General features: G+C 38.8%; 1 protein-coding gene across 5 annotated transcripts in view; it reads right to left on the bottom strand.

Annotated features, from left to right (window-relative positions):
* Positions 1–12,046, bottom strand: part of USP32 (ubiquitin specific peptidase 32) — a 122,759-nt gene that overhangs the window by 83,633 nt on the left and 27,080 nt on the right. For 4 of the 5 annotated variants that reach the window (XM_023756831.1, XM_023756829.1, XM_006092236.3 and 1 more), the window contains exon 2: positions 3,323–3,450. The exons of the other annotated variant lie outside the window; for it this stretch is intronic. In XM_023756831.1, the coding sequence (XP_023612599.1) occupies positions 3,323–3,450 (128 nt within the window). The remainder of the gene's footprint in view (positions 1–3,322; positions 3,451–12,046) is intronic. 5 annotated transcript variants of the gene reach the window in all.

Genomic DNA, 12,046 nt, shown 5'->3' with positions numbered 1-12,046 from the left:
ACCACACTTTTTAGGTTTTTCAAGAATTTTCTAGAAACCGCCGATAAATGTAGTGAGATCCTCAAGAAATCTAGTGAGACCCTCGATGTTGTGATAAAGGACCAACTAGAAATTAAGCATACACTGACTGAAATAAAGAATATTATACAGCCCTGACCGGTTTGGCTCAGTGGATAGAGCATCAGCCTGCGGACTGAAGGGTCCCAGGTTCGATTCCAGTCAAGGGCATGTACCTTGGTTGCGGGCACATCCCCAGTAGGGGGCGTGCAGGAGGCAACTGATTGATGTTTCTCTCTCATCGATGTTTCTAACTCTCTACCCCTCTCCCTTCCTCTCTGTGAAAAATCAATAAAATATTTAAAAAAAAAAAAAGAATATTATACAGACTCCCAACAGCAGACCAGAGGATCGCAAGAATCAAGTCAAAGATTTGAAATATGAAGAAGCAAAAAACACCCAACTGGAAAAGCAAAATGAAAAAAGAATCCAAAAATATGAAAATAGTGTAAGGAGCCTCTGGGACAGCTTCAAGCGTACCAACATCCGAATTATAGGGGTGCCAGAAGAAGAGAGAGAGCAAGATATTGAAAACCTATTTGAAGAACTAATGACAGAAAACTTCCCCTACCTGGTGAAAGAAATAGACTTACAAGTCCAGGAAGCGCAGAGAACCCCAAACAAAAGGAATCCAAAGAGGACCACACCAAGACACATCATAATTAAAATGCCAAGAGCAAAAGACAAAGAGTGAATCTTAAAAGCAGCAGGAGAAAAAAAGTCAGTTACCTACAAGGGAGTACCCATACGAATGTCAGCTGATTTCTCAACAGAAACTATGCAGGCCAGAAGGGAGTGGCAAGAATATTCAAAGTGATGAATACCAAGAACCTACAACCAAGATTACTTTATCCAGCAAAGCTATCATTCAGAAGTGAAGGTCAGATAAAGAGCTTCACAGATAAGAAAAAGCTAAAGGAGTTCATCACCACCAAACCAGTATTATATGAAATGCTGAAAGGTATCCTTTAAGAAGAGGAAGAAGAAGAAAAAGGTAAAGATACAAATTATGAACAACAAATACACATCTATCAACAAGTGAATCTAAAAATCAAGTGAATAAATAATCTGATGAACAGAATGAACTGGTGATTATAATAGAATCAGGGACATAGAAAGGGAATGGACTGACTATTCTTGTGGGAGAAAGGAGTGTGGGGGGTGCGGGAAGAGATTGGACAATAATTGTGCACCTATGGATGAGGACAGTGGGTGGGGAGTGAGGGCGGAGGGTGGGGTGGGAACTGGGTGGAGGGGAGTTATGGTGGGAAAAAAGGAACCAATGTAATAATCTGAACAATAAAGATTTAATTTAAAAATATATATATATTTTTTTTAAAAAAATAAATAAATAAATTTTCTTAGGTTTAGAAGTCCTTTCAGATGGAGAAAAATTTGATATATTGGTATATCATTCCTATTTCTTAAATGTAAAAGTTGTAGTAAGCGAGCGCATTTCTAAGAGACTTTCCATGACAGTCAAAAAATTGTCTCGCCTAAGGCAGACTTACAGTAAAAATACCATTATTAATTTGACCTTAATCTTTCAAAATAAGAGCCAAGCATGCTCAGGGCAAGTTCTTCCTAAATTCATGCCAGTTGGTGCCTTTACCTACAGCCACTGGTAGCTTTATACTGACCTAAACATTATACTACTCAACTATTAAGTAAACGCTATATAACTCTATAAGAAATGGGAAAATCAAAACCTAACTCAACTATTTGTATCAGTGTGTGACAAACATTGTGTCAACAGCTGAATTTATGTTTATTAAATCACAAGGTCAACTAGAATACTCATCATAAAACAAAAGAGGTTATAAATATCTTTAATATCATCACTAGAACAATATCATCTACATAGTAAATTTTCGGAGAGTAATCACTATTGAAAATCTCAAACTAAGATGTAAACAACAAAGAATGCAAAATTATATAAACTTATTTCCAGTAATCAAGAAAGATTTCAGCCCTGGGCAGGTAGTTCAGTTGGTTAGAGGGTCATCCCAATAACGCCAATGTTGCAGGTTCCATCCCTGCATGTTCCATCAGGGCACATGTAAGAAGCAACCAATGAATGCATAAATAAGTGGAATAATAAATCAGCGTTTCTCTCTCTCTTAAATCAATAAATAGGTGAATTCATACTGAAGCAATAGGTGAATTCATACTGAAACAGAGAACCCAGTAAGTCATATTAGGAAAAAGCTAACTGTCATAAATCTGAAATAATGACAGAACAAGAACTACACAATTTTATACAATACATATAAGAGAATTAATGCAACATATATCCCCACCAAAAAAAAAAAAATTAAAACACACACATACACACACAAAAATGTAATCTCTGTATCATGTAAACCACAAGATTCAAAAGCACACAAGTCAGGTCAGAATAGAAACTGTCTCTAATTAAATTAGGAATGGTGAATTATGGTTCTATGTAATATACCAAGCTTAAAATTCCTATTATAGCCCTAGCTATAGTGGATAGAGCGTCAGCCTGCAGACTAAAGGGTCCCAGGTTCAATTCTGGCCAAGGGCATATGCCTGAGTGTGGGCTCGATCCCCCCCAGTGGGGGGTGTGCAGGAGGCAGACAATCAGTGATACTCTCTCATCATTGATATTTCTATCTCTCTCTCCCTTCCTCTCTGAAATCAATAAAAATAAAAAAATTCCTATTATAACTTTCCCTGTTTTATTAATCTTATTCTCTTTGTACATTTAGAATGACATATGCATATCTGTGACTATACCTATAAAATAGTAAACTTATTATTTTTAGAAAGGGAATATTTTTATCAACTTAGCACATTTTATTTCTATCTAAAAACTTCAGTAGAATTTAAATAAGCCTTTACAAGTTCCAAAAAGCTAGTGTTTCATCTACAACATTTAATTTTATAGAATTTAATTTTTTTATATGAAAAGGTTTTCTTTAACACAAAATTTATAAAACATAACCCCAACATAAAAATATGCCAGAGTGATGAGGTTTACAAGAATGAGACGCCAGTCATACAAATGGTTTCATGATCATAATCAGTGGCTAGTAAAGCTCAGAAATACAAAAGAAGCAGAATTGCAGCTCTGCAGTACTTCCATTTAGCCTCTAAGAACATAGCCATATTGACATCTAAAACTTACCTACTCAGCAAGAAAAATAAAGGGGAATTTAAGTTTGTTAAGACCAAGAGGCCCCACAAAAATTCAGGCTGGTGGGTAACTATCTCAAAGGAACACCTAGAACACAGAGATTACCTCAGCAACTTTTGGAGGCACTCCATCCCCAAGCACTTCCTTGATAAAGCAGTGCTGGCCCATGTAATATGAGAGTCCACAGGTCCTCTTGAAGGCATCTTTCAGTCGCTTCAGCTCTACATCTGTAACTGCAATTCAGAAATAGAAGATGGATAAGAAACCAGAAAAGAAAAGAAATCTTCATTTTTCAACCCAGTTCCTAATAAAATTTGGCAAATATTACTTCTCTCCCCAGATAAGTAAAACAAACCCAAAGATATTTAGACATAATTCTAATATTTACAAATCTAATCTAGAAAATATGAAAATTCTTGACCCACTATTTTCAAACAACAGATTATATATACAAATTTCAAGCAGAGGCAAGGAAGAGGCAACAAGTATTTCAAGTTAGCAGGTAAATTAAATGGAATTAGATTCTGGCATTAATATGTTTTCAGCAGCAATGTACTCATTCATTTGAGATAAAAATTATATTGTTTGTAGTCCTTAAGCATGCACCTATCCAAGTGGAAAATAACCCCAAGTTTCGCTTAAATTTTTGTCATCATTTACAGATAATGTAACCTATTAATAGATGATTCTAACAACCTAAAATTTCCAGATACTATCAAAAAATGATTACTGAGCCATTACTTCCTTTTAGGCATTGAAGACTTTTTTCATTGAATAGAACAATCAATCTCTGTCTACAAAGACAGAAAAATAAACACTCTTTAATGCTATGCAGTCAGTACAATGATCACAAAGGAGACACAGAAATGATATTTTTAGTCCATGCTAGAAGAAAAGAAAGACTTCTGGCCAGAAAAGATGATTACATAATATTTTAAAGATTAATCCGAGCAAAGGGGACAAGGTCTTACCAAGCAGAGATAACAGTTTGTTTCTATACATATAGAACTTATGGAGACTTGATAGTACTATAATAAAATAAACAAGACAGGGAATAGTAAATAATAAGTTTAGAGAGACAATCATTGACCAAGTGATAGAAATTCTGTTCTGTCATAATAAGGAAGGGATACAGTCAGATACAATTCAGATAGAAACTCCAGGCAAACATAAAACAGGACACAGATAAAATTCAGATAGTTCACTCTACCAGTAATGTAGAGAACTGAACAAACCTGGAAGCAAAAAGTAGACTGCTACTTCAAGAAGAAAAGGAGGAGCTAAATCTGGGAAATATCTAGAAAGAAAAGTCAGTAGAACTTGGACCTTGTTTGAAAGTAAAAGCAATCTATAATGATACTCAGGATTCTATATTGAGAAATTTGAAAGATAGCATTATCATGTAGAAAGGGAATATAAGAAAATGAGGATGTGATCAAGAAAAGATGATACATTCTGGTAAGAACACATCAAATATAGGAAGAAACTGGAAGAGATCAATTCTTAGAGTGTATGGAAAAAAATACTTAAAGAAAGTTGATAGGAATAGTCACAACAGGAAAAACAAGTGTGTGGTCTCCAAACAAGAGGAAGAAGGGACTGGTCTACAGTCTCAAGTAAAGCAGAAAGGAACAGCAAGATAAAGACTGAAGAGTGCCTGGCACATAGATTATCTATCATTCAATAAGTGTCTGTGGTAGGGAGGGAAAGGTCATGGGTTCAACAACATGTTGAGCAATGATAATACAATAAGAGCTAATGCTTGAATAAGTAGCCAAAGTGTGAATTAGATGCTTAATTCATTAAAAATTGGACTCATAATATTAACATTCCCTATACACTAATATACTTTTTTCCTTGTTAGAACATAAAAATGAAAAACAAAACTCATCTCATAAATTACAGTAATAGAGAAGAATTACTTTAGCTACTGGAATATACCTATTTCTTCAAGATGGCTAATTTTCATTAATGGCTTCATTAACAAATTAGGATACTCACAGTCTAGTGGAGGAGACAAGTAAATCAATCACTGAGGTATAAAATAATAATCACACACACTGTTGGTTACAATTTATTTGAAAAACTGTTTTTGTAATGTTTTGTTATTCATTTATAACAAGAAAATGTACAATAAGCTTTTTTGTTTGTTTTTTGTTAATCCTCACCTGAGGATATTTTTCCCCATTATTTTTTCAGAGAGAATGGAAGGGAGAAAGATAGGGGGGAGATGGGGAGAGAGAGAGACATGGAGAGAGAAACATCAATGTGAGAGAGACACATCAACTGGTTGCCTCCCACACACCCCCAACAGGGGGTGGGGAACAAAGCTGTAACTGAGGCATCGAACCTGCGACCCTTCAGGGCACGGGCTGACACTCTAACCCCTGAGCCACACCGACCAGGGCAGAAAATGTACAATAAGCTTTTTAAAGCATTTATAAGAAGGAAACAATGTCCATCAACAGAGTATAAATTGAATAAGTTATTGTTTATGCTCAAAATAGAATATCAGACACTGAAATATTGCCACAATCCATATTTACTGAAAATAAACAGTCTTTTTTATTTATTTATTCAAAATAAACAGACTAACACTTGGTGAATATGTAGACAAGAAGAACATAAAAGTGTTAATTGTACAAGTGAAACTTTGAAAACTTTAAAAATAAAAATTTGGGCAAGATGGAAAATAGAATAAAAATTAGCCCTGGCCGGGTAGTTCACTTGGTTAGAGTGTCGTACCTATACACTAAGGTTATGAATTCAAACCGCAGGCAGAGCACATACAAGAATCAACCAATAAATGCATAAATAATTGGAACAACAAATTGATGTTCCTTTCTCTCTCCCTCCCTCTCTCTAAAGTCAATAAAAAGACAGAAAAGCTTAGATTACCATGGAATTGCCATATAATCTCTGCATATCCTATCTTCAGATTTGTGTGTGAGAAACATAAAACCCTGTATATTATTTATTTTCTGTTCAATTTAAGTTATTGAAACAATCCTGATGAAAGAAGGTACAAGTATATGGACGGACACTACACTATTCCTGAGTGTTATCAGGTTTATGCTTACTTACATGCATGGTTTTGTGTTGAAAAGACATAGGCAGCAGAAAGACTGGTTGAGCAACTACTGCATAGTTCAGACAGATGAAGGCCTAAACTAAAAACAGAGGTGAAGCCCTAGCTGGGATAGAGCTTTTCCAGTGAATAGAGACTGCGAACTGAAGGGTTCTGGGTTCAATTCCAGTCAAGGGCACATGCCCGGGTTGCAGGCTCAATCCCTAGTAGGGGGTATACAGGAGGCAGCTGATCAATGATTCTTCTCTCACAATTGATGCTTCTCTCTCTCCCTTTCCCTTCCTCTCTGAAATCAATAAAAATATTTTTTTAAAAACAATGGAGGTAAAGTAAGGCAGATTTAAGAGATAGTAAAGTTGACTGAATGGTTCGATAAATAATTAGCTGTGAAAGAATAAAGAAAAAAGGATCTATGATGATTTCTAGATGTCTGCTTGGTTCTAAGGTGTAATCTGTGTCACTGATGAAGATAATGTCTATAGAAGAATTTGAATATTTTGTATTTACATGTCTGATATGGACTAAATGTGTCACTCCCAAAATTCATATGCTGAAGCCTTACCTCCCAGTGTGGCTGCATTTGGAGTTATGAAAAAATGAGGATATGCGAGTGGGGCTGACAGTCATGTGTCCATATAAGAAACACCAGAGAGCTTGCACTGTCCCCCATCTCTACCTCCTCACATGCACAGAGAAGAAAAGAAAGGCCATGTAAGGATCCAGAAAAAAAGCAAACATCTTCAAGCCAAGAGTTCTCACCAGAAACCAAACCCTGACAATCTTGATCTTAGACTTGCTAGCTTCCAGAACTGTGAGGAAATAAGTTTTGTTGTTTAAATCACCCAGGCTTTGGTATTTTGTGTGGCAGCCCAAGCTAATACCAAGTTTGGTACTGAGAAATGGTTGCTGCTATAACCAATACCTAAAAATGTGGATGTGGCTTTGGACTGTGTAATGGGTATAGATTGGAGTTTTGAGGTGCATGCCAGAAAAGGCCTATATTGCTGTGAAGAGCCTATTGGTAGAAATATGGCCATCAAAGGCCATTCTGGGGAGATCTCGTACAGAAATGAGGACTATGTTATTGGAAACTGGAGAAGAGGAGATCCTTGTTAAAAAGTGGCTAAGGACTGGGCTGAACCTTTGCGTGATTAAATTGAATATTTAACTGAGGATATTTCTAAGCAAAGTATCAAAGAACTGTTTTCTCCTTACTACTTTTAGTAAAATGAGAGAGGAAAGAGACACAGAACTTGAAGATTTGGAAAATGCTCAGCCTATTCATACTACAAAAAGACAAAGTTTATTCTGAACACTAAAGGTGTGGCTGAAAAACTATTTGATAAGATTAGTATGGATGAGAGCCATCAACTTAATCACCTTAGCAGAAGCCAGGAATAAAGACTGTATTATATCAGCAGAAACACTTCCAGCTGGGACTAAAGGAAATAGGGAAAAAAAGGGCAGTCAAGACTTCTAGGATTCTACAGATGGGACCTAGTTACCTAGCACAAACAAGAGATATCCTTCAAGAAAAGGGAAGCTTGACTGCAAAGCTGATTCAGAGATGGCAGGGCCGCCACTCCTACCACAGGCCCAGGAGGCAGGACTGGTTTCAAAAGGTGTGATCTCCTTGGTTTGAGGATGGGGAACCAGGATGCCACCACCCAGTGCCTCAAGAGCAAGGTCATGGCCCAGTGCCTGGGGGCATGGCTGTCCCACAGAGCCATGGGGGTACACTGCCTCCTTAGTGAGCCTGGAGGGCAGTGCACTGAACCAAAGAGTGTTATTCTTGAGACATCTAATGGAATTTGATATGCTAAGTTCTGGGCTTGCGTGGGACCTGTCATCTCTTTCTTCTTTCAGATTTCTCCCTTTTGAAATAACTATCCTATTCTGTCTCACCAATATATTTTGGAAGCACATTAACTTGGCTGGGTTTCACAGGTTCACAGCTAGAGAGGAATTTTGTCTCAGGATGAATGTATCTCCTGTCTTACCCATATCTGGATTCAGATGATAGACAATGGACTTTAGACTTCAGAGTTGATGCTGGAATGAATTAAGATTTCGGGGTCTGTTGGGATAGAATGAATGTATTTCTGATGCAATGAGGACATTCATTTTGGAGGGCCACAGGTAAAATGTTATAGATTGAATGAATGTACACATCTCTCAAAATTCATATGTTGAAACCCTAACACCCAGTGCGACTGTATTTAGAGCTGGGAATTAAGGTTAAATGAGGTCATAAGGGTGAAGTCATGATTGGATAAGATTATAAGAAACACCAGAGCTTAAAAGCTTACTCTCTTGCTCTGCCTTTAGGCACACAGGTACAGACAAAAAGGGGCCACATACTAAACCTGAAAAGCTCAGGGGAGGCCTCTGAGGCAGTCTTACAAACGCAGAATCCTAAAATAACCACAAAGGATGGTGTGAAATAAAAATGTGGGGTTTTGTGTGTGTGTGTGTGTGTGTGTGTGTGTGTGTGTGTGTGTGTGTGTTTTTAACTAAAAGCAGTTTATGATGGGTAGTCATGTCCTAGGCCAGTATCTTCCCTGACAAAGGACAATCTTTATCTTAACTGAGCCTGTTTATTATTGTCTTTTTGTATCTATGCTAACATACAATGAAACCTCGGTTCTTCAGCTTAATGCATTCCAAAAGGCTGTTGGAGAAGTGATTTGTTCGAAAACCGAATCATCCCCTCTCCCCCATTAGAAATCATGTAAATTGAATTAATCTGTTCCAGACCCTCAAATGATTTCTTATATACATGTTTAATGTACTGATTAATCTATAAACAAACATTTTTTCTTAAATTTATCAAACCACTCCCTACTAATTTTAAACGATTTTTTTCATATTATCACTGCCTCCGAAATGCTATCACGGCCTAACTGCTATCACAGCTGCTTTATGCTTATCCAATCAACAGTTTTTCTACCTAGTCAATTGCCGGTAATGTCTTGTGAGCACTTTCACACCCTTAGCAACATTAGCACTCTGGATGGCCTCTTTATGTTTTAAAATTGTGCTAATTGTTGCCAACAAAAACATTCTCTCCTTTGTTGCCTAAGAGATGCTTTTTGTCAGATCGAAAGCTGAAGTTCTGGTTGACAACTGAAACATTTTCTCTGAGAACAACTTGGTCCAGAACTGAATTGTTCAGATGGGAGAGTTGGAGGTTTGACTGTATCTTGGAAAGTCAGGGTAACTCCCTTTTTTCCACACCCCTCAGAGCACAACCACTGCACCAGGATGGGGGACCATAAGTCCTCATTGTTATTGTTACCATGTTAATTGTTGACTGTTAATTATCCTGTACTCACCTATATAAAAGATGTGTCTATCATTTTACTTTTTATCCAATGCCAGAGGTCCCCACCTTTACTTTCTCCCACCTCCCTAAGCTATCACCAATGGATTTCATGTTATACACATCTTCTCCTTTGATCCTAATGTATAAAACAAGGTGCAAAACTGCCATTCTCTGAGGCATTATCCCAATCCATTGAGATTCTGCTTCCCGGCATTTGTTGACAGTTTGGCACAAATAAACTCACAAAAATTCTTCACATGTTTGAATGTTTCTTAGTTAACACAAGGAAAAGGCACTTGAAGGTACAGAGATAAGGTGGCCATCTGCAAACCAGGAAGAGAACCATCACTAAATCCTGCCACAACCTTGATGAACTTTGCAGCTCCTAGAACTGTGAAAAAATTAATCTTTTTTAAGCCACACGATTTTTGGTATTTTGTTTAGCAGCCTGAGCAAACTAATTTCTATAGTACAATTTCTATAGTACAGACAATAAAGAGGCCAACTCTTCCTTTCCAATGTAGATAGAGAAACTTATTTAAATTGCTTTTGCAGCCCTACCCGGTGGATAGAGCATCGGCCTGCGGACTGAAGGGTCCCAGGTTCGATTCCGGTCAAGGGCACATGCCCGGGTTGCGGGTTGCGGGCTCAATCCCCAGTGGGGGGCGTGCAGGAGGCAGCCAATCAATGATTCTCTCTCATCATTGATGTTTCTATCTCTCTCTCACTCTTCCTTCCTCTCTGAAATCAATAAAAAAAAATATTTAAAAAAATAATAAATTGCTTTTGCAAAAAAAAAAAAATTGCTTTTGCAGGGTCCTATGTAGAGATTAGAGCTCATAGTCCTTGAAAGGAAAATAAAAGTACAGTATCTTTGGGAAATACATTCCAAGACCCCCAGTGGATGTCTAAAACCATGGATAGTACAGAACTCACATATACTTTTTTTCCTTACACACATACTTATGATGAAACTCAGATTATACATTAGGCACAGTGAGTTAACAACAATAAAAATAGAACAATTATTAAAATATATTGTAATAAAAGCTATATGAATGGGTCCCCGCAAAAAATATTTTATTGTGACTGCACATACAACCTTTTTATAGACATGGGACATGACTATCCATCATCATTTGTCCAGCTAGGAATTTATAATCAGATCACCCTGTGAGGTTACTTTCAGCCAGATTGATCGCAGAGCCCCTTTTTCATCCACTCTCTCATAGAGCCATGGCAGTATCATACATTCAGATTTTTGCTGAAAGCTAGGAGTTGCTGTTTAAACAGTTTGGTTCTAAAGGCATGAATGAAAATTTAACATCTGAATCAGATGATAACCACTGAGGTAAACACTAGGAAACATGCTTTTCATTGCCAATGTAGAGCAAGAATTCCCAAACATAGAAGAAAAGCACCAAATGTAGCGAAGACATCACAAATGGTATCTACACTAATAAAAGAGAAAAATGGTAATTGGCGTACGACCGCTACCCTTCCCATTGGCTAATCAGCGTATCCTTATGCAAATTAACTGTCAGCCAAGATGGCGGCCGGCAGCCAGGCAGTTGGAAGCGAACGTGAGGCTTGCTTGCTCCCGTGACTGCAGACTCCAACGTTCCCCGCCTGACTTGCCGGCCTCTGAGCTGGCAGTTTGAAACATTCTAACAAATATAGCTGGCTGGGATCTCAGAGCTGAAGTTATACATTGTTTCGATTATAGAACGGCAAACAAACCAGCAGCGGAAGCCTCAGAGCTAGAGCCAGAGCTAAAGCTGGCCCAGAAGAAAAAAAGAAAAGAAAAAAAGGAGTGGTTGGGAGCTTCCTGCCAGCCTGAAAGCAGTCAAAACCGCCAGCCTGAAAGCAGCCCTCAGCCCCTCACCCAGACTGGCCAGGCACCCCAGTGGGGACCCCCACCCTGATCCAGGACACCCTTCAGGGCAAACCAGCCGGCCCCCAGGCCTCTATCCTATATAGTAAAAGGGTAATATGCCTCCCAGCACCGGGATCAGCGGAGCCGCAAGGCCTCCTGGCACCAGATCAGCATGACAGGGTGCAGCGCCCAAACCCCCTGATCGCTCTGCGGCTCTGTGTATGACAGGGTGTGGCGTCCCAACCCCCTGATCAGCCCTGCTCTGTGTGTGACAGGGGGTGGCGCCCCAACCCCCCCCCACGGGCCCTGCTCTGTGTGTGACGGGCTAGAGCCATAACCTCCCCATCGGCCCTGCCCTGAGTGTGACAGTGGCATCGGCCCCAACCCCTTGATCGTCCCTGCTCTGTGGGTGATAGAGGGCGGCGCCCAAACCCCCTGATCCGCCCTTCTGTGTGTGTGACAAGGGGGCGGTGCCCTAACTCCCCTATCGGCCCTACTCTGTGAGTGACAGGGGGGAGCTTCTCCAACCCCCTGATGGGC

The sequence above is a fragment of the Myotis lucifugus genome, unplaced genomic scaffold (assembly GCF_000147115.1).
Source record: "Myotis lucifugus unplaced genomic scaffold, Myoluc2.0 scaffold_99, whole genome shotgun sequence".
In the NCBI taxonomy this organism is placed as follows: Eukaryota; Metazoa; Chordata; class Mammalia; order Chiroptera; family Vespertilionidae; genus Myotis; species Myotis lucifugus.
The sequence above is the reverse complement of the archived record's forward strand: the minus strand, read 5'-3'. Positions and strand labels throughout refer to the sequence as shown.